Below are 23,256 nucleotides of genomic sequence, written 5' to 3'. Positions count from 1 at the left end.
ATTTTACTTTTTTAAGACATGTTTTATGACCCAGCATGCGGTTGTTCTTGGTGAATGTTCCATATGTACATAAAACCTATATATATTTTGCTGTTGTTGGGTCAAGTGTTTTATAAGTTTTAACTAGATCCTATTGTTTGATAACGTTATTCAGTTCTATATCCTTGATTATTTCCTTTCTATTAGTTCTTATGATTCTTGAGACTGAGGTATCAAAGATCTCAACTATAACCATGGATTTGTTTATTCCTCCTTTCAGTCCTGTCAGTTTTTGTTTCAGACATTTTGAAACTGCTTTAAGGTGCATGCGCATTTAAGATTATTATGTCTTCTTAGTGAATTGGTTCTTTTACCATTATTTAATGTTTTCCTTTGTCATGAGTATGTTCTTTGTTCTGAAATCTACATTTCTGATATTAATAGAGCCAATCCAATTTTTCTTTGATTATGGTTTGAACATTATGTATTTCACATCCTTTTTACCTATATGTATCATAAAATATGATGTGAGATTTCATAGACAACATGGTTTGTTCATGGGGTTTTATCAATTTTATCAACCTCTTTTATTAGGTGTGATTTGACCAGTTAGATTGAATATAATTTTTGATATGTCTGCCATTTTATAATTTGTTTTCTGTTCATTTCCTCCATTTTTTGTTTTTCTGCTTCCTATTTCTTGCTTTTCTGTGGATTATATGAACTTTGTAATTTAAATAAATTTAATGTAAATACTAAAATTAATTTAGATAAAGAGTATTTTGGATATATTTCTTTTAAATTTTTTAGTGGGTGCTTAAGAGATTACAAAATTCATATGAAACTTAATCTCATTCTGCTAGTATCAATCTTTAACCACTTCATTTGGAATGTAGAAAGCTTACTACCTATTTGGTATCCTTTTATCCTCTCTGCTTTATGATATAGTTGTTTTGAATATTACCACTATATATACTGAAACCATATTAGACAATAAAACTATTTTTAGCATTGATAACACTAGTACTTATTTATTTATTTATTTATTTTTTGAGACAGAGTCTCACTCTGTTGCCCAGGCTAGAGTGAGTGCCGTGGCGTCAGCCTAGCTCACAGCAACCTCAGATTCCTGGGCTCAATCAATCCTGCTGCCTCAGCCTCCCGAGTAGCTGGGACTACAGGCACATGCCACCATGCCCGGCTAATTTTTTCTCTATATATTTTTAGTTGTCCAGCTAATTTCTTTCTATTTTTTTAGTAGAGACAGGGTATCTCTCTTGCTCAGGCTAGTCTCAAACTCCTGAGCTCAAACAATCCATCCGCCTCAGCCTCCCAGAGTGCTAGGATTACAGGTGTGAGCCACTGCGCCTGGCCACACTAGTACTTTTTGATATTGAGATGTAATTCACATAACATACAACATAGAGTTAATCATTTTAAAATGTAAATTTTTGTGGAATTTAGTGTATTCACAATATTGTGCAACCACTATCTCTTTCTAGTTTCAATTTTTTTCCTCATCACAGAAAAATATCCTATATCCATTAAATAATCACCCCCATTCCTCCCTCCTCCCTGGTAACCACTAATCTATTTTTTTCTCTCTGGATTTGCCTATTCCAGATATATGATATTAAAACATCATACAATATGCGACCCTTTGTTTCTGAACTCTTTTACTTAGCATAATGTTTTTGAAGTTCATCCATATTGAAACATGTGTCAATACTTTATTCATTTTTATGGGTGAATAATATTCCATTGTTTGTATACACCACACTCTGTTCATCCCTTTATCCATTGAGATATCTGGGTTATTTCCACCTTTTGGCTGTTATGAATGATTCTGCTATCAACATTTGTGTACAGTTCCTATGAGTATATACCTAGGAGTGGAATTGTTAGGTCATTTGGCAATTCTATGTCTGACTTTTCGAAATAACGCAAAAATGTTTTCCACAGTAGCTACACTTTTTAAATTTCCACCAGCAATATACAAGGGTTTCCATTTATGCACATCCTCTCTAGCACTTGTTATTCACCTTTAAAAAAATTAAAGCCATTCTAGTGAGTATGAAGTGATACTCATTGTAATTTTGATTTTAATTTCCTAATGACCAATAATGTTGAACATCTCTTTATGTGCTTAGGGATCATTCCTATACCTTCTATAGACAATTGTCTATTCAAGTCTGTTGTCCATTTTTTCATTAGTTTTTCTTCTTTTTGTGATTGAGTTGAAAGAGTTCTTTATACTCTGTGTATTAAACCATTATCAGATATGTATGACTTAAAAATATTATTTTCCATTCTGTGGGTTACCTTTTCACATTCTAGATACTGTCTTTTGATGCACAAAAATGCTTGCTTTAAAATTTTTTTATTAACTCTCACTAATGTATTTTTTTTCTTTTGTTCCTTGTAGTTCAGTGTCAAATCTAAGACTCCATTGTCAAATCCACGGTTGTGTAGATTTACCACTATGTTTTTTTCTAATATTTTTCTAATAGTTTTATAATTTTAGTTCTTATATTTAGGTCATTTATCCATTTTGAGTTAAACTTTGTATATGGAATAAGGTAGGGGTCCAATTTCATTTTTTGCATGTGGTTATCCAGTTATCTCCGCACCATTTGTTGAAGAAAGTTATTGTTTCCACATTCAAAGATTTTGGTATCCTTGTAAAAAATAAATTGGACATAAATGTTTGGGTTTATTTCTGGGCTTTCATTTTTATTTAATTGTTCTGTTTGTCCATCCTTATGCCAGTACCACACTGTTTTGATTACTGTAGTTTTGTAGTAAGTTTTCCAATTGGAAAATGTGAGTTCTCCAACTTCGTTTATTTTTCAATATTGTATTGTCTATTGGGAACCACTTGCACATCCATATGAATTTGAGGATCAGCTTTTCCATTTATGAAAAAAATGACTATTATAATTTTGGTAGGGGTTGCATTGAATCCATAGATCACTATGGAGAATATCATCATTTTATCAAAATTGTTTTCCAATCCATGAACATGTATTTTCATTTATTTAGGTACTCCTTCATTTTATCAGCAATGTTTTGTATTTTTTTTTCTAGTGTGCAAGTCTTTTACCTCTTTGATTAAATTTATTCTTAGTTATTTTTGGGGGGGTGCTATTAGAAATGCAATTGTTTTCTTAATTTTTTTGGCTTATTCATTACTGGTGAACTGATAGTGTGTGTTAGTCTTATGCCCTGAAACTTTGCTGAATTCATTTGTTATCTTTAGTTTTCTCCCCCTCTGTGGAAACTATGGGATTTTCTAGATATAGAATCATGCTATCTACAAATAGAGATGGTTTTGTGAATTACATTCCAATTTGGATCCATTTTACTTCTTTTTCTTGCTTAATTGTTCTGGCTAGACTACCAGTACAATATCAAATATTAGGGGTGAAGGTGACATCCTTATCTTGATCCTGATCATAGTGGAAAAACTTTTTCTTTCACCATTGATTATGATGATATCTATGGGTTTTTAAAATACATTTTCTTTATCATGATAAAAAATTCCCTTCTATTCCTGGTTTTCTGACCATTTATTTTATCATGAAAGAGTGTAGAATTTTGTCAAATGCTTTATCTGTGTCTAGTTAAATGATCATGTTTTTTCCCTTTGTTCTATTAATGTGGTGTATTTCATTGATTGATTTTCTTATGTTGAACTACTACTACATTCCTAGGATAAATCCTAGTTGGTCGTGCTGTATAACCATTTTAACGTGCTGCTAGATTTGGTTTGTTAATATTTTGTCAAGATTCTTGCATCTATATTCATAAAGGATATTAGTTTATAGTTTTCTGAAATAATCTTTCCATTTTGTGTGCCCTTTAAGATAGATTTATAATTACTATTTTACACTTGGCTTTTAAATCATGTGGACAAAAAAGAGGAATTACATATCAAAAATATAATAATGCTAATATTTGCTTGTGTAGTTAAACTTACCAGTGATTGATTTTTCTTCATATGGTTGGTTTCTAGTTAACACATAATACCCTTTTGTTTTAACTTGATTGACTTCCTCTAGCATTGTAGCAACAAACTGTCTTAGTTTTTGTTTATCTAGGAAGGTCTTAATCACTCAATCATTTTTGAAGGATAGTTTTGCCAGTCACAAAATTCTTGGTTGGGTTGTTTTTTCTTTCTTTCAGTACTTTAAATATATAATTCCATTGCCTTCTGGCCTCTGTGGTTCCTGATGAGAAACCAGCTGTTAATTTATTGGAGATCCTTTTTACATGATTGGTTGCTTCTTTCTCCTGTGTTAAAGATTATTTCTTTATTTTTGGCTTTCAACAGATTGATTATAATCTGTCTTGGTATGGATCCCTTTGAGTCTATCATTGAGATTCTTGTATGTTTAGATCCTTGTCTTTTATATTTGAGAAGGTTTTGGCTATATTGTTTCTTCAAATTTTTTTGGCCCCTTTGTCTCTCTCCTCCTTCTGGAACTCACATAATGCATATGTTGATATACTTGATGATGTTCCAGAGTTCCCTTAAGCCCTTTTTATTTTTCTTATGTTTTCCTTTCTGCTCCTCAGATTAAATAACTTTAATTGACCTACCATTAAGTTTGATTATTCTTTTTTCTGCCTGTTCAAATTTACTGTTGAAACCCTCTACTGATTTTTTTTATTTCAGCTATTGTACTTTTCACTCCAGAATTTCTATTTGGCCGTTTTTATAATTTCTATCTCTTTATTGATGTTCTGTATTTGTTGAGATGTCACTTTCCTAGTTTCCTTGATTTTTGACCATTATTTTATTTTGTTCATTGAATATATTTAAGACAGTTGATTTAAAGCCTTTGTTGAGTAAGTCAAATGTCTGTGCTTCCTAATGGATGATTTCTGATAATTTTTTTCCTCCTGTGAATGCACCATGTTTTCTTGTTTCTTTGCATGCTTCATTTTTTTTGGTTGAAAACTGGACATTTAAAATATTAATATTACTGGGCATCAGATTCTTCCTCCTCCTCAGGGGTTGTTGCATTACTTGTTGTTGGTTGTACTTGTTTGTTTCTTTGGTAGATTTTCTAAACAATTTTTAAAGAATATATTCTTTTTGCATGTGATCTCTGAAGGCTCAGTTACTTTAGCTGTGGTCAGCTCATGGTTTGACAGAGATATCTTTAAACAATGTGTTTAAATGTGCTTTTTCTTGATTCAGCAATTGCTTGATTGCTATAAACTTTTGATTATTTCCTAGAGTTTCAAGAAAGTTGATTCTGGCAGATTTTTTGCTTATTTTTTCTGTGTTTCTGTGTGGGGTTGTGCCCTTGGAGCTCCTTACTCCACCATTTTTATCGACATAACTTCCAACTGCATTTTGATTTCAATATTACCTTTCTCCATTGCTCTGCAGTGAGTGGCACTTTCTGTAATTTTGGGATCAGTATATAAGTGGGTCTGTTTAGTTATTCTCTATTCAATTCCATTGGCCTATTTATCTATCCTGCAAACATACCAAAAATTGTTAATTATTATACCTTTGTAGTAATTCTTACTATCTGGTAGATTATGTCTTCTATTTTCCTCATCTTTTTTGGCTATATTTAACTATTTTCATGTGAATTTAAATTTTAAAGTCAGCTTATCAAGTTTTACATATATACATACATACATGCATACACACATTTACAAAGCCTAATTGAGTTTTGATTGTGATTTTAGTCAATATGTAGATTAAATTTGAGGAGATTTAACATGTTTACAATATTACATCTTCCAATCCAAATACATATATTTTTTCTCTATTTAGTTATATATTTATTAATAATAATACATTTTATATTTTTTCCATAAAATACTCAAATGAATAAGAAACTTCACAAAGCTGTGAAGCATTATACCAAACTTAGGAGTCTAGCTACACAAAATCAGTAACTAATAAGGACAAGTAATAGAAAAATATCCCAATCACAACAACAGCAAATATTCAAAATTTACCTAAAAGAAAACTAACAAAAATGTACACAATCTTTTTGGAAGCAACTATAAAAATAGACTTAAGGAAAAGAAGTCCCAAATAAATAGATCAGCACATTATGGTTATTCATGGGGAAAAGACTATTTTAAAGATGTCAATTCTCCTTAAATTATTTACAGATTTGCTGCTGTGGACTGAATTGTGTCTTCCCCAAAATTCATATGCTGAAGCCCTAACCCCTAATGTGATTTTATTTGGAAATAGCACAATTAGGGAGGTAGTTAAGGTTAAATGGTATCATAAGGGTGAGTCTCTAATCCAAGAATACTGGTGTCCCTATAAGAAGAGGCAGAGAAATCAGAGATCTCAATTCACATGCACACAGAGAAGAGGCCATGTGAGGATACCGTGAGAATACAGCTGTCTGCAAGGCAGGCAAAGAGCCTTTACCAGAAACCAACCCTGCTGACACCTTGATCTTGGACTTCTAACCTCCAGAGCTATGAGAAAATAAATTTCTTTTGTCTAAGTCACACAGTCTGTGTTATTTTCTTATGGTAGACTGAGCAGACTAATACACTGCCTTACATGTACCATCCAAGATGGCAACCAGAATTGGGCTGTTGTTTCTCAAAATCAACCCTGAAGAAACTGTAGAAGGGAGAATGAGAGAATGATATCAACAGTACAAAAGCAACACAAATGAGAAATCCTTGAGGGACACGAAATCTGTGTTGAACTAACACTTATGTATGGGCAGGTGGGGGCATACCTTCAAGTACAGACAGATCTGTAGCAACAGAAGCAGATGACAGAATTGGTTGGGGGAAAGGTTTTGAAGTTTGGTCCTTGCTTCGTCTCGGTGTGCCTTGGGACAATGAATTTCTACTGCTTCACTGAAGAATGTGAAACGGCACCTCAAATCCTATGTGCCAGTACCGTGGGATAATAACAGGACAACACAAAAGTTTAAGTTGGTTGAAACAGTATGATCACATAAGCTTTGTTAATAACAACCTGAAACCTCTTTTTCTTTCTTTTTTTTTTTGGATAGAATTGGCCTTTTATTGCCATCAAATGTAAGGAATGGAATGAATGAATCACCACAAAAAGGGTAGGTATTCTTTTATAAAAAATGCATATCACATATTTGTTAGAGATGTAAATGTATTTCTTACTATGAATGAGTGTCAAAAAATAATGTCACTGAACTGGGCTGGCCAATGTTAAAAAACGTCATAAGATCTGAGTCTCACAAAATCATGCAGCTCAACTTCTTCTTAGAAAGTAGATCTTTCAGAACAGAAGGTTCCCAAAAGTCTAAGTTTGGCTGGTGGACAGACCTTATCATCCAGTGTATTTTTTCTGTTACAATCCACCACCTGTCTTGAGACCCTGCTTTGTGCTGCAGTTTCCCCATATGTATCTATCCTGGGACTTTGACCCATTCTTTGCAAGGTTTGCAGTAGGGAATCAGCTCAGAGCTTTGGAGGAGTTGGTATTTCCCAAGAAGCCTTTAAAGAAGAAGCCAAGAGGAAAACACCCTACTCTGCTTCCTCCACACCCAACCCTGAGATCTGACAGGACAATGCACCCCAGAAGCAAGGGCCGCAGTCTGTGCAGAGCCCCACCCCTCCTTTCACCCCCGGGAGGCCCAGGGCAGAGCTGTCAGCATGAAATTACCCCCTGACTTCCACCGCAAGGGTCTCAGGTCTTTGGAGGAGAGAGGTGATGTGGAGAGTCAAGGTGAGGACCCTTAGATACAACTGCGTTGCCACCCAAGCCCCCACCCAGCCAGAACAAATGAGGACTCAGAACCTGGCAGCGTTCAGCCCCGCCCCCACCCATACGCGCTAAGAGGCCCGAGGCATGGCTGTTAAACTCAACGTCCCTTCGGTTCTGCCTCGTGGTCTCAGGAAGTGAAGACCGATCTGAGGCTGGCGGACTCAGGTCAGCAGAGGGAGAAATCCCAGGCTTTATACGGAATAAAAGAGGAGTTTGAGCGAGGACTTAAGACTTTCAACCTCACAACTGTGAGTAGCCACACAGACTTCGGCTCCAGCGGTCTGCCGTGGGAAGCCCCAGGCAAGGCTGTCAAGCTGAGTCCCTTCTTTCCCTCCGGGGAGGTTTCAGGGAGGTGGGGGACTTGATCTAATGTGGGTGGCTGCAAGTGAGCACTGAAAACTTCAATCATCTGGAACAGAGGGGCCAGTCCAATAAAATCTTTTTTCCTGTTGTCGGCTGTCGGGTGGAGGTGGGGCATCAGGAGCGGCCCCATTTTCTTCTCAGGGGTCTCAGAAAGGTGAAGCCATTGGCAGAAGGGGGTTAGCTTCAGAGCTTCAGAGGGGGAGGAGACCCAGCCTTGCCAGCAGTTGACCTGATGATCCTGAATGTGAACGGAGAGGATACCACAGAGCCTAGACCTGCCAGTCCCTGCTCTCAGCCCTAACTCTCCCAAGGCAGGGCTGGCAGTCTGCAGCCTAAGACTCACCTACACTTCCTTCACTGCATTCTCGGGATGGGCTTATTAGAACAGGAGCCCTGTGAGTTTCTAGAGAGGTGCTCTCACAGACACCTGTAGAGGCAGCCTTGGTTAAAACCAAGGTGGTCTCTCCCTGCTGAAAATGTACACACCATTTCATTCTCCCTCCTCCAGGTTCCCGCATTACCTGCTCTCCTGTCCACACTCCCTGACCAGTATCATCATGCCACGGGGGCAGAAAAGTAAGCTCCGTGCCCGTGAGAAACGCCGCCAGGCTCGGAGTGAGGCTCAGGGTCTCCAGGGTGCTCAGGCTACTGCAGCAGAGGAAGAAGGGCCCTCCACTTCCTCCTCTCCTCTTTGTGGTGGCGATGCCCAGAGCTCCTCTGCTGCTAGGTCATGTGACAAATCCCAGGGGCCTGGGAAAGCCCCATCCACCACCACTACTTCTGCAGGTGCTTCATGCACAACATTTGATGAAGGTGCCAAGAGCCAAGATGAGGAAAGACCAAGCACCTCCCAGGCACCACCCACCACTAATCGTTCACCCAGATCACCTCTAGACCAAAAGGCAATTTTGCTGGTGCAGTTCATGCTGCGCAAGTATAACATGAGGGAGTCCATAACAAAGGCAGACATGCTGAAGTATGTCATCAAAAAGTATAAGAATCACTTCAGTGAGATCCTCAGGAGAGCCTCTGATCTTATGGTGCTGGCCTTTGGCATTGATGTGAAAGAAATTGACCCAATCAGGCAATGCTATGCCCTTGTCAGCAAATTGAATCCTAGGGGTGATGTAAGGCTGACTGGTGAGGAGATCATGCCCAAGACCGGCCTCCTGATGACTGTCCTGTGTGTGATCTTCATGAAGGGCAACTGTGCCACTGAGGAAGAAGTCTGGGAAGTGCTTAATGTAATGGAGATATATGCCGGAAGGATGCATGTTATGTATGGGGATCCCAAGAAGCTCCTCACTCAAGATTTGGTGCAGGAAAAGTACCTGGAGTACCGGCAGGTAGCCGACAGTGATCCTCCACGGTATGAATTCCTGTGGGGTCCCAGAGCCCACTCCGAAACCAGTAAAATGAAAATCCTGGAGTTTTTGGCCAAGATCCATAACACAGTCCCCAGTGCCTTCCCATCCTGGTATGAAGAGGCTATGAGAGATGAGGAAGAGAGAGCCCGAGCCAGACTTGCAGCTCTGTTTCGTACGAGTGCGAGTGTCCTAGGCAGTGCACTTTACAGAGTCAATTCCAGCAACTCCTCCCGCCGCTAGTGAAGTCTGAGGCACCTTCCTCACTTTGTGTTTGAAGAGAGAATTCAACCTTTTCAGTAGTGGAAGGATACGGTGGTGTTGGAGGGAACACAGTACATGTCATACCTGTGTTCCTGTTCTACATGAGTAACTTCTAGATTTATCTTTTGTTTTTGTTGGACGTTTTCAAATGCTTTGATTTTATCTTCAAAAAGTTTAATTACCTTTAGAATCTAAGTGTATGAATAATATTGGTTACATATAATATTTAATGTTGTTCGTGAGCCTTAAGAGTTAAGAGTTTTCCTATTTTATAAAACAAATTGGGAAAACTTCCATCTTATTTAGTGATCTGGAACAAGAAAACATGGCACTAGGCAAGGCATTTCCTTAGAAATGTGAAATAAACAGCAGTAAAATAGTTGTAATTAAGATATAGAGAAAAAAGTAAAAGATGTTAAATTCTTTGCTTCCCTTATTTCTTCTGTTCTGTTCTGTTAAATAAAAGTTATATACATGAATTTGCTTGGTTTATTTAAGAGAATGTAGGAAAAATTAAATAGTAATAAATTTGAGCTCTTATTCACAAGCTTTATAATTCCTCAAACATTAATTGAACACATGCTCTTTGGAAAGTTCCACGGTGGTACTGGGAAGGGTAAGAAAAAGAAGACTGAGCCACTGTCCACAGAATTTTAGAGTCTAGTAGCAGCTATCATATAAGGAAGATGGTGAGACATCCTGTAAGACACAAAAGACAAGTGAAAAGGAGTGTGGTGGAGGGAGGTGGAAAGGAGGAGGTCCAGAGGAGAGCAGTGCAGCGTAATTGCCCCAAGGCAAGGCAATTTGGGCCCTTGGAAAACCAGAAGTCCCTCTGTGGGAGGTAATTTTACGTTAAGCTGGGAAGTGGGTCAGAGGAGGGTGTCGGGGTGGTGAGCACGGGCTGAACCCTTGGTTGGTGTGACTCAGAGTTGAGAGACTAAGCCTGGAATAGAGAACTGCTTTTAGCTTTTAGCAGGTCTCCACCTGGGGGAGGGATGGAAAGTATCCTGTGCTATTGTCCCAGTGCAGGTGAACACAGTGCACAAAGCAGATGTTTTATACACACTGTCTCCAAGGAGTTTCTGAGAATTAAGGGTGATAGTCCCTTGAGGTGAGATGCCATGAAGCCACTGTGCTGGCACTCTGTGCCATGGGTTGGGGGAGGCAGAGCCCACTCCATTACAAGGGCATTTTAACTAATTTCTCTTCAGTATAATTTGGCAAACTCTAAGGAAGGGCTAGATTTTGGTAGGAGTCGAATGAACCAAAATAGGGGCGGTTTGGATCAAAGGGTGGAAGGGAGGGAGGGAAGAAATTGGTTTTTGACACACATTCTAGGAGCTTTGAGCTGCTTCCAGATGGGGAGGATTCCCCAATATCCAAATTAAATAATATATCCTGTAAGGCAGAAGACTTACTAAGGTTTTTTTGTTGTTGTTGTTCTTTCTTACTAGGGAGAATTTTTGGCTAATTTGGTGTTCTGTGTCCTATAGCACTGTATATTCATGGGCATGTCTTGGATTAAAAAACAAACAACGCATTCTACTAAGTGAGGCATCCCAAGAATGGAAAGACAAGCACCACACGTACTCACCATCAAATTGGTATTAACTAATCAACACATAAATGCACATATAAGAATAACATCTATTGGATGTTGGGCAGGGGGGAGGGGGCGGAGGGAGGAGGGGACGGGTATTTGCATACACAAAGAGTGCAATGCGCACCACCCGAAGGATGGACATATTCGAAACTCGGACTTAGGACTTGGGGGGGCAAGGGCAACATACGTAACCTAAACATCTGTACCCCCATAATATGCTGAAATAGAAGAAAAAAAAAGAACACACAAAAAGATTAAAAACAAACAAACAAACAAAACAAAACGAAAAAAATCCCAGCTAAAGGGATGGTATCATCTGGGGTGAAAAAAAATCATCATAATAAATGCCATTCTTTAAAGTCTCAGGACACACCACTCACTGTGCCAGGTGTTTTACATATACCCCCCCACACTCCAACAGTCCTAGGGGACAGGGCTTATCAAACTCACTTCACTAATGAAGAACTCAATATTCATAGAATTTGGTAATGTGCTTACTTCACACAGCTAGTAAGTGACAGGGATGGGACTAGATCCCAGATCTGAATTCCTCTAGAGCCCACACTGTTCCACTTCTCCCAGCCTGAGGCAGATTTTGGGTCTATTCATTCATTGTTCTTCTCATTAGTCCACAATGACTCTCAGGAAATAAGAAGAAAGATACTATGGAAAAAGTACTAAAAGCAGGCCTAAACAAGAAAGGTGAAAATGAGAGTTCAGACACAGCTTCGGATTGTGTATGGGGTTCCTGGGCCTGGCGTCTTCCTGTCTCTAGCCCCAGGGCTCCTCCAGAGCTGACTCTGCTGCCCTAGTCCCTGCACATGAGTCCTGTCCCAGCACTTTCCCACATTACAGGGCCCTTCTCCTGGGTCTTCCCCAGTGTGCCCTCCTGTCCAAACTGGAACTGACCTGCTGACGGTCTCTTCACTGTGTCCTTCTCTGGAGCCTGCACCTGCTCCTGGAGCAACAGACAGCCCAGACTCATCTGCCTTCTCCCTGACATAGAGGGTTCCAACTGCATGGAGGTCGTGTCCCTCACTGTGAACCCCCTTTGACAGCAATAGCCCTTTCCAGGTAATTGTTCACTTTGAGCAGCGAAGCTTAGATCTCTTCATCCCTCTTGGTGTCTACATTATACTCTCAAAGTATTTTCAAATGCTCTGGTCAATGGAGTCTGATTTGGCACAGAATCTGCTGGTTCTTAGTTTATACCCTTGAAGTTAGAGAGGAGGATTTGGAACCCACCCTGATATTTGAGATCAGAACGTAATGGGGTAAATTATTCGAGATTGGCCACTGAACACATCAATCAATGAGTGAGCATATCTAGGTGGTCAAAACCCCAAACCTCCCTCACAAGTAGTCAATGAGGAAAGATCATAGAAATCACCGTGTAAGCAAACATCTACTGAGACTGAATCCCTAAAAACCCAGGAGTCCTTCTAGGAGATAGAAAATGATTCCGTGGCAGATATGCTAGCTTTGAAAGAAAAGTAGAAAAAATTCAATATTATTCCACTGACCCTTGTCTCTCTGTTTATCTCTGAGGAAATTTTTAGTTTTAGGTCATACTGCAGATATTCTTGTTGCCCCCCAAATTCTGACAATGTGTATAAATCACATTTCCCCTTCCTTAATACATTTCTCCAAAATGCATCCCTCTCCTCAGAAGTAACCACAATTAAAAATTCGTGTTATTTTAAAATTTATTCTAGGCTTTTCCTTCCTTAGATGCTCTATAAAAAGTACATTGTGAGTTTTAACATACATGGATAACAGTGTACATATTGTTCTTCCTCTTGCCATTGTCAATGAATGAAATGAATGCAAGATCTTTCTGTGAAAGCACATATAGATCTGGCTTATTCTTTTAACTACTCCCTAGAATTCTAAACTGTGTTTGTGCCATAATTAATTTAACCCATCTCCTCCTGATGGACACACGAGTTGTTTCTCATTTGTTGCTATTAATATGATTAATAGAGCTGATATCAACATTATTGACCATGAATTCTTACAGGAAAGACATAGTAAAGTGAAAACTGGAAAAAAAGTCATTATAAAATTTATTAATATTTCTGAATTTCTGTTCTAATAAAGCTTTTCCAATTCATATTCTTACATATTAATATATGTGAATAATCTACACCCTCACAGGCATTTTATTTTATCAACCTTTTAAATTTTGGTCAAATTTTTAGATGAAAATATATGATCTCACTGTTATTTGAATTTCCCTGTTTTCTAAGTAGGTTGAGCAGAAAATTAACTTAATCCTTCATCCATAGAAAGCAAGATTTCTTCAGTGATGTCTGAAGTACCAGGATTTTTCTGGCCATGCTTTAAAAACCTGAAATGTCAATGAGATATTTCCCTTACTTTGAGGAGGAAATATTTGATCAGAATCACCAGGTGCCAGGGAAGGGGTCCACACAGGATACCCTCAGCTAGTGAGGAAAATAAGCAGGACCTGGGGGTAGAGCTGGCAGGACCAGCAGGATCTACAGTCCATGAAAGGGATCACCAAGTCTAGGGATCACAGGTCCCTGAAGGCTGGGATTCCATGGTACATTCTGTATCTAACTGTTACACAGTGGTTGTCAGTATTTTAGATGTGGAGCCTCTTATTCCAACTTAGGCCTTCCCCATAAATCAAATCCCTGATTTGAAGGCAGAGAAACATGAGTGAAGAAGGAACTGCAAGCCCATTTTCCTGTCCACTCAGTGCCCCCTCATCACTGTCAGGCCAGTGGTTCCTGAAACCCACACATCTGGGGTTCCTCAAGCACTACCAGAAAAGCTTGGTGCTAGAACCTTCCTCATGCATGGACTTCATCACATTCCTACATGGGCATTTATCAGTGTGGATTTCATTCTGCCCAATACACTGTATTCCAGTTTGGCTGCTTGGCTTTTCAGCACTGTGGAAATGTGCCCCCACAACTCCTGCATCTCTAGCATACCTTGCAATCCTGTCCCTTGTTTCCAAATCACTCATTGTCCAGCCCACTCCCACCTGGACACACAGAGGCACACACTGTCCTCTTACTTCCTCATCTATTCTCTATTTTCAGCCCAGGACTGGCTACCCTCTCTTCAAGCCAACATCCTCATTAATAATTTGCACAGGCTTTACCTTCCTGCCGACCCAGTCCCTGTCTCTGTCTCCCTTCTAGCCCTGTTTCAAACTCTCCTATGGGAGAGAGACCTCTGCTAATCCCTTTACCTGGTAGCTTTTTAACATCTAAGAACATGGTGGGCCTTCTCTGCCTTTTCATCCATGTTTTCTTCCTTTGAAAGTCTTCTCAGTTCAAGTCTATGCGTGTAATCCCTCAACAAATGCAGGGGGCTTGGCTGGCTTTATTTTGATCTGTTGCCTCTGCTCCCCAACATGGCACACGATCCCCTTCACTGATGCTGACATTGCTCAATCTCAACCAAATCTACTACAGATATGCAGCTTAACTTCCTTTAGTATCAGAAGCTGAAGCGGTTCTTATAAAGTTCCTGCTTCAAGGAACATAGAAGGATAAATTGTGTCTGGGGTTTGCAGTGCCACCTGCAGTCACACTGTGTTCAAATTTAAAAGAGCAGTGTTTTCTTTAATGCCTAAGATTTGTTGCTTTGCCTAGTCACTTCGATTTTCGTCTGGTATCATTTCCCTTTTACCTGGAGGAATTCTTTTAACATTTCTTTCAGTGCACATCTATTGGTGATTAATTCTTCTAGATTTTGTATTTCTGAAAAATTTCCTTATTTTTCCTTTTTGAAAGATTTTTCACTTGGTATAGAACTTTTTTCTTCTTTCAAAATATTCTTTATTTATCTGAGTTTTCAACAATATTCACATATTTTAGCAATATAATTTGTCACAAAATATAGACAAAAGGTTGGAGTGTTTTAGAAATTTTTTTTTTTTTTTTGAGACAGAGTCTCGCTCTGTTGCCCTGGCTAGAGTGAGTTAGCCTAGCTCACAGCAACCTCAAACTCCTGGGCTCAAGCGATCCTCCTGCCTCAGCCTCCCGAGTAGCTGGGACTACAGGCATGCTCCACCATGCCCGGCTAATTTTTTCTCTATATATTTTTAGTTGTCCAGATAATTTCTTTGTACTTTTAGTAGAGACGGGGTCTCGCTCTTGCTCAGGCTGGTCTCGAACTCCTGACCTTGAGCGATCCACCCACCTCGGCCTCCCAGAGGTGCTAGGATTACAGGCGTGAGCTACCGTGCCCGGCCGAAATTTTTTAAAATTTTTAAATTTTAGGTACAGAATTTTAAATTGATATTTTTTTTCTTTCAGTATTTTCAAAATGTTGCTCCATTCTCTCCTCTTGTTTTCTACAAAAATCTGCTGTCATTCTATCTTTGTTCCATTGTAGGTAAACTCTTTTTTTCTCTGGCTAGGTGTATGTTTAATTTTATGACAAACTGCTAGAATAATTTTCAAAGTGGTTGCAACATTTCGTACTTATACAAAGTATCAGTGTTTTGGTTGCTTCATATCCTCACTAATATTTTATGTCATCAATCTTTTAAATTTTAGCCATTCTAGTGGGAGATGTTCTTGTCTTATTGTGGTTTTAATTTGAATGTTCCTGATGTGATTGAATACTTTTTCAAGGGCTTATATGCCTTTTATTTATCTTTCTTTGTGAAGTGCCTATTACAGTTTTTGCCCACATTTTTAGTTAATTTTCTTTTTATTAATGAGTTGTTGAAGTTGTTTAAATACTCTGGATATAAGTATTTTGTCAGATATATGTGCTATCATATTTTATTTAAGTCTCTGGTTTCCTTATTAATTCTTTTCTTAGTTATATATTTTGTTGAGCAGAATTTTAAAATTTTGTTTGATTTGGTTCCATAATTTTTTTCTTTTATTGTTAGTATTTTTCCAAACTCATGAAATATTCTACTATATTAGTTTCTAGAAGCTTTAGTTTTAGCTATCAGTTTTAAGTCTATGATATAACAAAAATTATTTTTTTTTGTATTGAGTTAGGTAATGGCCAAAGTTCATGTTCATCAAGTTGTTCTAACACCACTTGTTGAAAAGATTTTCATTTCTCCATTAACTTTATTTTCTTCTTTAATTGAAAATTAATGGATCATACAAATTTGATTCTACTTATGGATTCTCTAGTTTGATTTACTAATATATTTGCCTGTCTTCAAGAAAATCACCAACTTGATTGCTTGTATCTTTATTGTAAATATTGAAGTCAAATGGTATAAGTACCCTAACTTTATTTTCCTTTCTCAGGACTCATTGACTGATATATTTCTTTTGTAGGGTATAAATTTTAGAATCATCTTGTTGACTTCTATAAGAAAAGCCAGCTATAATTTTGATAAGAATTATTTTGAATCAATGGAATAATTTTGTGTCTTCTCATGGTTTCAGTTTCTTTACTGAAATTATTTAGTTGTTCCTTCAATAGCTTTGTCTTTTCCTTTAAATCCTTGAACACATTTATAATACGTGGTTTAGGACAACAAAGGACAACAAAGTCCTTGCTGTCTCTTTCCATTATGTCTGATTTTTTTCTCCTAATTACAAATTATCTTCCACCCCCGCCCCCCTTATTGGTCATAATTTCATGCTTCTTAACACACCTAGTAATTTTTTATTGTATCCTGAGCATTATGGATGCTAAATTGTGAGTGTCTGGGTTTTGTTATTTTCCTTAATAAAAATTTCAGGCAAGCAGTTAATCCATTTGACCATCATATTGTTCTTTTCTGGGCCTTTTTTAAAACTTTGCTAGGGATTATCTACGATAGTCATCACCCTTAGACTACATTAGCCTTATTCCTATGATTTAAACTTCTCCGAAATTCTACTGATTTGTGTTGAGTGCTCAAAGACGACTCTCCTCTCTGGATTTGATATCAAAATTGTCCCATTCATGTTCCAGTAGTTGTTCCGCTCACTACTATCAATTTTTTAATTTTTTTAAAAAAATTTCAGTATATTGCGGGTACAAACATTTTTGTTACGTGCTATGACTTTGCCACACCCAAACCATGATTTGAGGCATGGCCTTTCCCCCCTACAACACTCACCGCATCCATTAGTTGTGAGTTTACCCCCCATCCCCTAATCCCTGAAGAATATTACTACTATGTGAGCACCCTAGTGTTGATCAGTTAGTGCCAATTTGATGGCGAGTATAAGTGGAGCCCATTCTTCCATTCTTGTGATACCTCACTTGGGAGGATGGGTTCAAACTCTATCCAGGAAAATATAAGAGGTGCTAGATCACCGTTGTTTTTTGTAATTGAGTAGTATTCTATTGTATACATATATCATATTTTATTAATCCACTCACGGATTGACGGGCATTTGGGTTGTTTCCACATCCTTGCAATAGTGAATTGTGCTGCCATAAACATTCGAATGCAGATGTCTTTATTATATAATGTATTTTGTTCCTTTGGGTAGAGGCCTAATAGTGATATTGCTGCATCAAATGGTATTTCTATTTTTAGCTCTTTGAGGTATCTCCAAATTCTTTTCCACAGAGGTTGCACTAATTTGCAGTCCCACCAGCAGTGTAAGAGTGTTCCTGTCTTTCCACATCCTTGCTAGCATTTGTTGTTTAGGATTTTTTGGTAGAGGCCAATCTCACTGGGGTTAGCTGATATCTCATTGTGGTTTTGATTTGCATTTCCCTAATGGTTAGAGATGTTGAGTCCTTTTTTTTTTTTTTTTTTTTTAAATTCCTCTGGTGGTTGCTCTTTTCCCAGCCTCATGGAGTCCTGCCCTTCACATGGGCAATTTAGCGTTTAGTGAAAGACCAAAAAGGACCCTTCTGCAGATTACTGGACCATTAGCTCTATATAGCCCTCTTCTCTCCAACACCTTGCCCTGCAAATTCCAGCAGTATTAACATTCCCAAATTCTGATCACTGTGTTATCAGTTCACTGAGTCCTCTGTGCTCTGTTTTGGCTTATCCTCCCTAGACCACAGTCTAGACTTTGCCTCTAAGCAGAAATCCAGGGTGATTTGGAGGCTTACCTCATTTGGTTTCCTTCTTTTAGGAATCATAATTCTGTGCTATTTTCCAGTGTCTGAAAGCAGTTACTTCATATATTTTCCTTATTATTACAGTGGTTTACAGCAATAGAAGTGGAAGTCCTTTTGAATTTGTTTTATAATGGCATATTTTTAAACATTTAATTTTAAACTACTTTTGGGCTTACAGAAAAGTCGCAAAAATAGTACCTAGAGTTTCAATATAACCTTCACCTAGCCTCCTCCAATGTTAACATCTTAGGCAATCATAGTACAATTACCATCACCAGGAAATTTACATTGTCATAATAGCATTAACCAAATTAACTGTCTCATTCAAACTTCACCATTTTTTTTCCACAAATGTCCTTTTTAAGGAGCCCAATAAGAATCCCATATTGCATTTAATTATTTCTTCCTGGACTCCTACAATCTGCAACAGTTCTTCAGTCTTTCCTTGTTTTTCATGACCCCGACAGCTCTGAAGAGTATTGACCAGTTATTTTGCTGAATGTTCATCAGTTTGTTCCTATCTGGTACCTTCTCATTATTAGACTAAGGTCTTACTCCCTTGAAAAGAGAACCATAGAAATAGCACCATGTCTTTCTCAGTGCTCTATATCACGGGGTTCACGATGTCAATATGTCTTATTACTGGTGACATTGTCCTTGATCACCTCATCAAGGTAGTCTGTGCTGGGTGTTTCCACTGTAAAATTATGATCATTTCTCCTGCAATGAACAAATATCTTAAGAGAGATTCTTTGAGACTATGCAAATATCTTCTCATCACAAACCCTTGCCCACTGATTCTAGCACTCTTCAGTGGATCGTGTATGCAATAATTACCACTGTGCCTAATGGTGATTTCCATTTCCCTCCTTCTTTACACATTTGTTAATTGTAATTCCACTATAAGGAAGAGCTGTCATGTCTCTTCCATAGATTTATTTAATTAGCTATTTATTTATATCATCACAGTCTCATGAATATTCATTTTATTCTTTCAGTTATAATCCCATACTGTCATTATTTATTTTGTTGCTCAAAGCTCTGGCCATTAGGAGCTACTTCAGGTTGGCTTCTGTGTTCTTTCAACAAACTTCTCCCATATTTTTAGAGAACTTTCATTTTTCTGGTAGCACAAGATGTTCCAAGCTCCTTTTGATTTTACTTGCCCCTGCCCTGAAATGAACTACTTCTCCAAGGTTCCCTGATTCCTTTTATGGAAGAATGGTGTTTAGAAACCAAGATCTGGGCATTAAGTATGCTAATTACTACTGGTGTGTAATTGTTTCTAGATCCTATGAGCAGAAAGGGCTAGGAAACATTTGTATATTATCCCACTTATACACACATATCTATTTTTATATCTTTCTGTGTGTACGTGTGTACATGTGAGTTATACTGATACCTCAGATTCCAATTCAACACTACAGAGATCATTTTAGTCTTCTCCCTTTCTTTATTTGTAACTACTTTCTCCAACAGTAAGACACCTGATTTTTATTATCTTCAACATATTTACTTATTTGTTCAATTCTAGTGTATACATAATTTAGTTTCAGAATATCTTATCAATACCCCTATGAGAAACACATTTACTGACTAAATAACAGCATTTGTGCACAATTCTTTTTGTCTTTATTCTTATGGTATCCAGTCAACTTTTTGTTTTCCAAAGTTACTTAGATTAGTTCTTTGTCCCCCTGCCTTCAGTACGGTTATGTTTTTCATTTTTTTACAGGTATTTTCATTTGTTAGCATGTATGGGCCATATTGGATTTGCCCCACATGCTGATTGGTTTTAGCTATTCATTTATTAATGGCAGTGATTAATAAAGAAATTTCTTTCTATGTATCAATTCCTTAAAAGACATCATCATATATGTAGTAGATCGCATAATAATATTAGCTGTCAATGATCACAAGGATGTGCCCAAAATAGGTATCCTGATATTTAAATTAGAAAAAAAATTTATGTCTGTCTTGTGCATACCAGGGGTGCTTTGTTTATTCAGGCTAATACCTCATATTTAATCACTCTTTTTCTACATACTAATTCACATACAACAGCTAAAATGTTTCAAATTGCTGCATGTACCAGAGATTACCCTAATCGTATGCATTGGGTTTAATTTTTGAAAGCAAGGAATTTAATGCTTACATATGGCCATTAAAACCATCTGAGGCACTGCTATTTGTCACAATGTTGATGATGAGCCCTTTACTGCTCGTATCTTTTTTGTTATTGTTGCCAAGTAACTGAAAAACTCATGCAGCATTGCTGAGGATAAGACCTTTCCCTATTAAGAAGAAAAAGATGACAACCTGCTGTGCGAACAATAGGGAAACTACCCTTATCATTCTCAGCACAAACGCTTCATCACTAGGGGTGCATCTTTATAAAAAAATTTCTTTGAATTTTTTCTGTAAAATATTCTGTTACTGTTCACTGACATGAAATTTTTAAAGAAAAAATAATATGCTAACTGGCAAAAAAAAAATGGAGATAAAATCCAGAAAATGTATTATACATCTGTCTTTACCAAATAGCTGGTATCTAAAGACTCCACATTAGGAGAAATGGAAGCAGTTATTACTACCACATGGCATCTTGCCCTACGTAATTCCAACAGAAGCCTCCTCCTACTGTGTTGTAGAGAAGGATAAAGAGTCTCAAGTCAGATCAAAGGCCAAGTTGTGATTACTGTGAAAAGAAGAGGATTGTATATTCTTTTTTTTAGCTATCTATCCTCTCAAGATTTAATGTCCCATTTGAAATATTTGCTGCATGAATGTCAAAAAAGTATAAGATAGTAAAATAGTAGCAGTAGCTCAACTCTAGGAAAAATAGCCTTTAAACATGGAGGTCCATGGAAGCGCAGATACTAAGCTCTCTCAAAACATATCTTCTTAGTGTTCCACAATTCCTCCAAGAATATAATCACTGACTTAAACTCTCATCTGATATTTAATCCCTTTTTGTGAGTAAGAATTATTTTTTATGTAACATGGAGATGTAAAAAACTCATGGTTTTAGATCTATCCTCATGAATTGGATTTTGTTAATAGAGATAATCCTGCTCTGTTATTTAATGGACCATATATTTTTTTTTTTTTTTTGAGACAAGGTCTTACTCTGTCTCCCAGACTAGAGTGTAGTGGCACCATTATAGCTCACTACAACCTCAAACTCCTGGGCTCAAGAGATCTTCCTGCCTCAGCCTCCCAAGTAGCCGACAAAACACACGCACGCCACTGTGCCCAGCTAAATTTTCTACTTTTTGTAGAGACGGAGTCTCACTCTTTCTCAGGCTGGTCTTGAACTCGTGGCCTCAAGCAATCTTCCTACCTTGGCCTCCCAAAGTGCTAGGATTACAGGCATGAGCCATCGTGCCGGGCCTAATGGACCATTTTATGTATGTATTTTGCTATACAGTTGACCCTTGAACAACTGGGGTTTGAACTACAAGGGTCCGCTTACACATGAATTTTCTTCCACCTCTGCGACCCCTGAAACAGCAAGACCAACCCCTCCTTTTCCTCCTCCTCAGCCTATTCAGTGTAAAGATAATGAGGATGAAGACCTTTATGATGATCGACTTCCACTTAGTAAATAGTAAGTATATTTTCTCTTCTTTACGATTTTCTTAATAACATTTTCTTTTCTCTAGCTTATTTTATTTTAAGAATACAGTATATAATACATATAACATGTGAAATATGTGTTAATTGTTTATGTTATTGATAAGGCTTCCAATCAACAGTAGGCTATTAGTCGTTAAATTTGGGGGGAGTCAAAGGTTATACACAGATTTTCGACTGCATGGGGTTTAGGTGTCCCTGACTCCCATGATGTTCAAGGGTCAACTGTATTATAAACAAGCAAAGTATACTACAGGAGTTTAAAATGTACAGCAAAACTGATGTATTCCTCTTTAAAGCACATGTTAACCCTTCAATATATCTGTTTTTAAAAATACTGACATCTTGCTATTGAGGTGTTTGAATTCCTTATATGTTGTGGATACTAGCCCCTTATCAGATGTATGGTTCACAAGTATTTTCTCCTGGACTGTAGGTTGTCTCTTCACTCTGTTGATTGTTTCCTTTGCTGTGCATAAGCTTTATAGTTTAATACAATCCCATTTGTCTAATTATGCTTTTATTCACTGTGTTTTTGGGGTTGCATCCAAAAAATCTTTGCCAAGAACAATGTCACAAAGCTTTTCCCCTATGTCTTTTCTGGTAGTTTTGCTGTTTCAGGTCTCATGTTTAAGTCTGGAATCCATTTTGAATTGATTTTTGTGTATGGAGTAAAGCATGGGTGCAATTTATTCTTTTGTGTGTGATTATCCAGTTTTCCTAACATCATTTATTAAAGAGACTTTTTCCCTGTTGTGTGTTCTTGAGATTTTTGTCTAAGATCAGTTCACTGTAAATGTGTGGATTTTTTTCTGTGCTCTCTACTCTGGTCAATTGGTCTATATGTCTGTTTTTGTGCCAGTATCACACTGTTTTGATTTTTATAGCTTTGTAGTAGATTCTGAGGTCAGGTAGTATGAGGCCTTCAGCTTTATTTTTTTTCTCTCAAAATTGCTTGGATATTCTGGGTCTTTTTTAACTCCATTGAAAAAATGATCAAAGGACCCAGAAAGATATTTCTCAAAAGAATACCTATGAATGGCCAACAGGTATATGAAAAAATGCTCAACATCAGTAATCATCAGGGAAATGCAAATTAAAACTATGATGAGGCCAGGAACGGTGGCTCACGCCTATGATCCTAGCACTCTGGGAGGCCAAGGCGGGAGGATTGCTCGAGGTCAGGAGTTTGAGACCAGCAAGAATGAGACCCCGTCTCTACTAAAAATAGAAAGAAATTAGCCAGACAACTAAAAATATATATAGAA

General features: G+C 37.6%; 1 protein-coding gene across 1 annotated transcript; it reads left to right on the top strand.

Moving 5' to 3' along the window:
- The first annotated feature begins 8,649 nt into the window (after positions 1–8,649).
- Positions 8,650–9,699, top strand: LOC105815716 (melanoma-associated antigen B10-like). The gene is made up of 2 exons (XM_012650957.1): positions 8,650–8,791; positions 8,906–9,699. The coding sequence occupies exons 1-2, from the start codon at positions 8,650–8,652 to the stop codon at positions 9,697–9,699; spliced, it is 936 nt and encodes a 311-aa protein (XP_012506411.1).
- Positions 9,700–23,256: the final 13,557 nt, after the last annotated feature.

This window comes from Propithecus coquereli, unplaced genomic scaffold (genome assembly GCF_000956105.1).
Source record: "Propithecus coquereli isolate 6110/MARCELLA unplaced genomic scaffold, Pcoq_1.0 Scaffold342, whole genome shotgun sequence".
Taxonomy (NCBI): Eukaryota; Metazoa; Chordata; class Mammalia; order Primates; family Indriidae; genus Propithecus; species Propithecus coquereli.
Note: the sequence above shows the minus strand (reverse complement) of the source record. Positions and strands in the feature narration are given on the sequence as shown.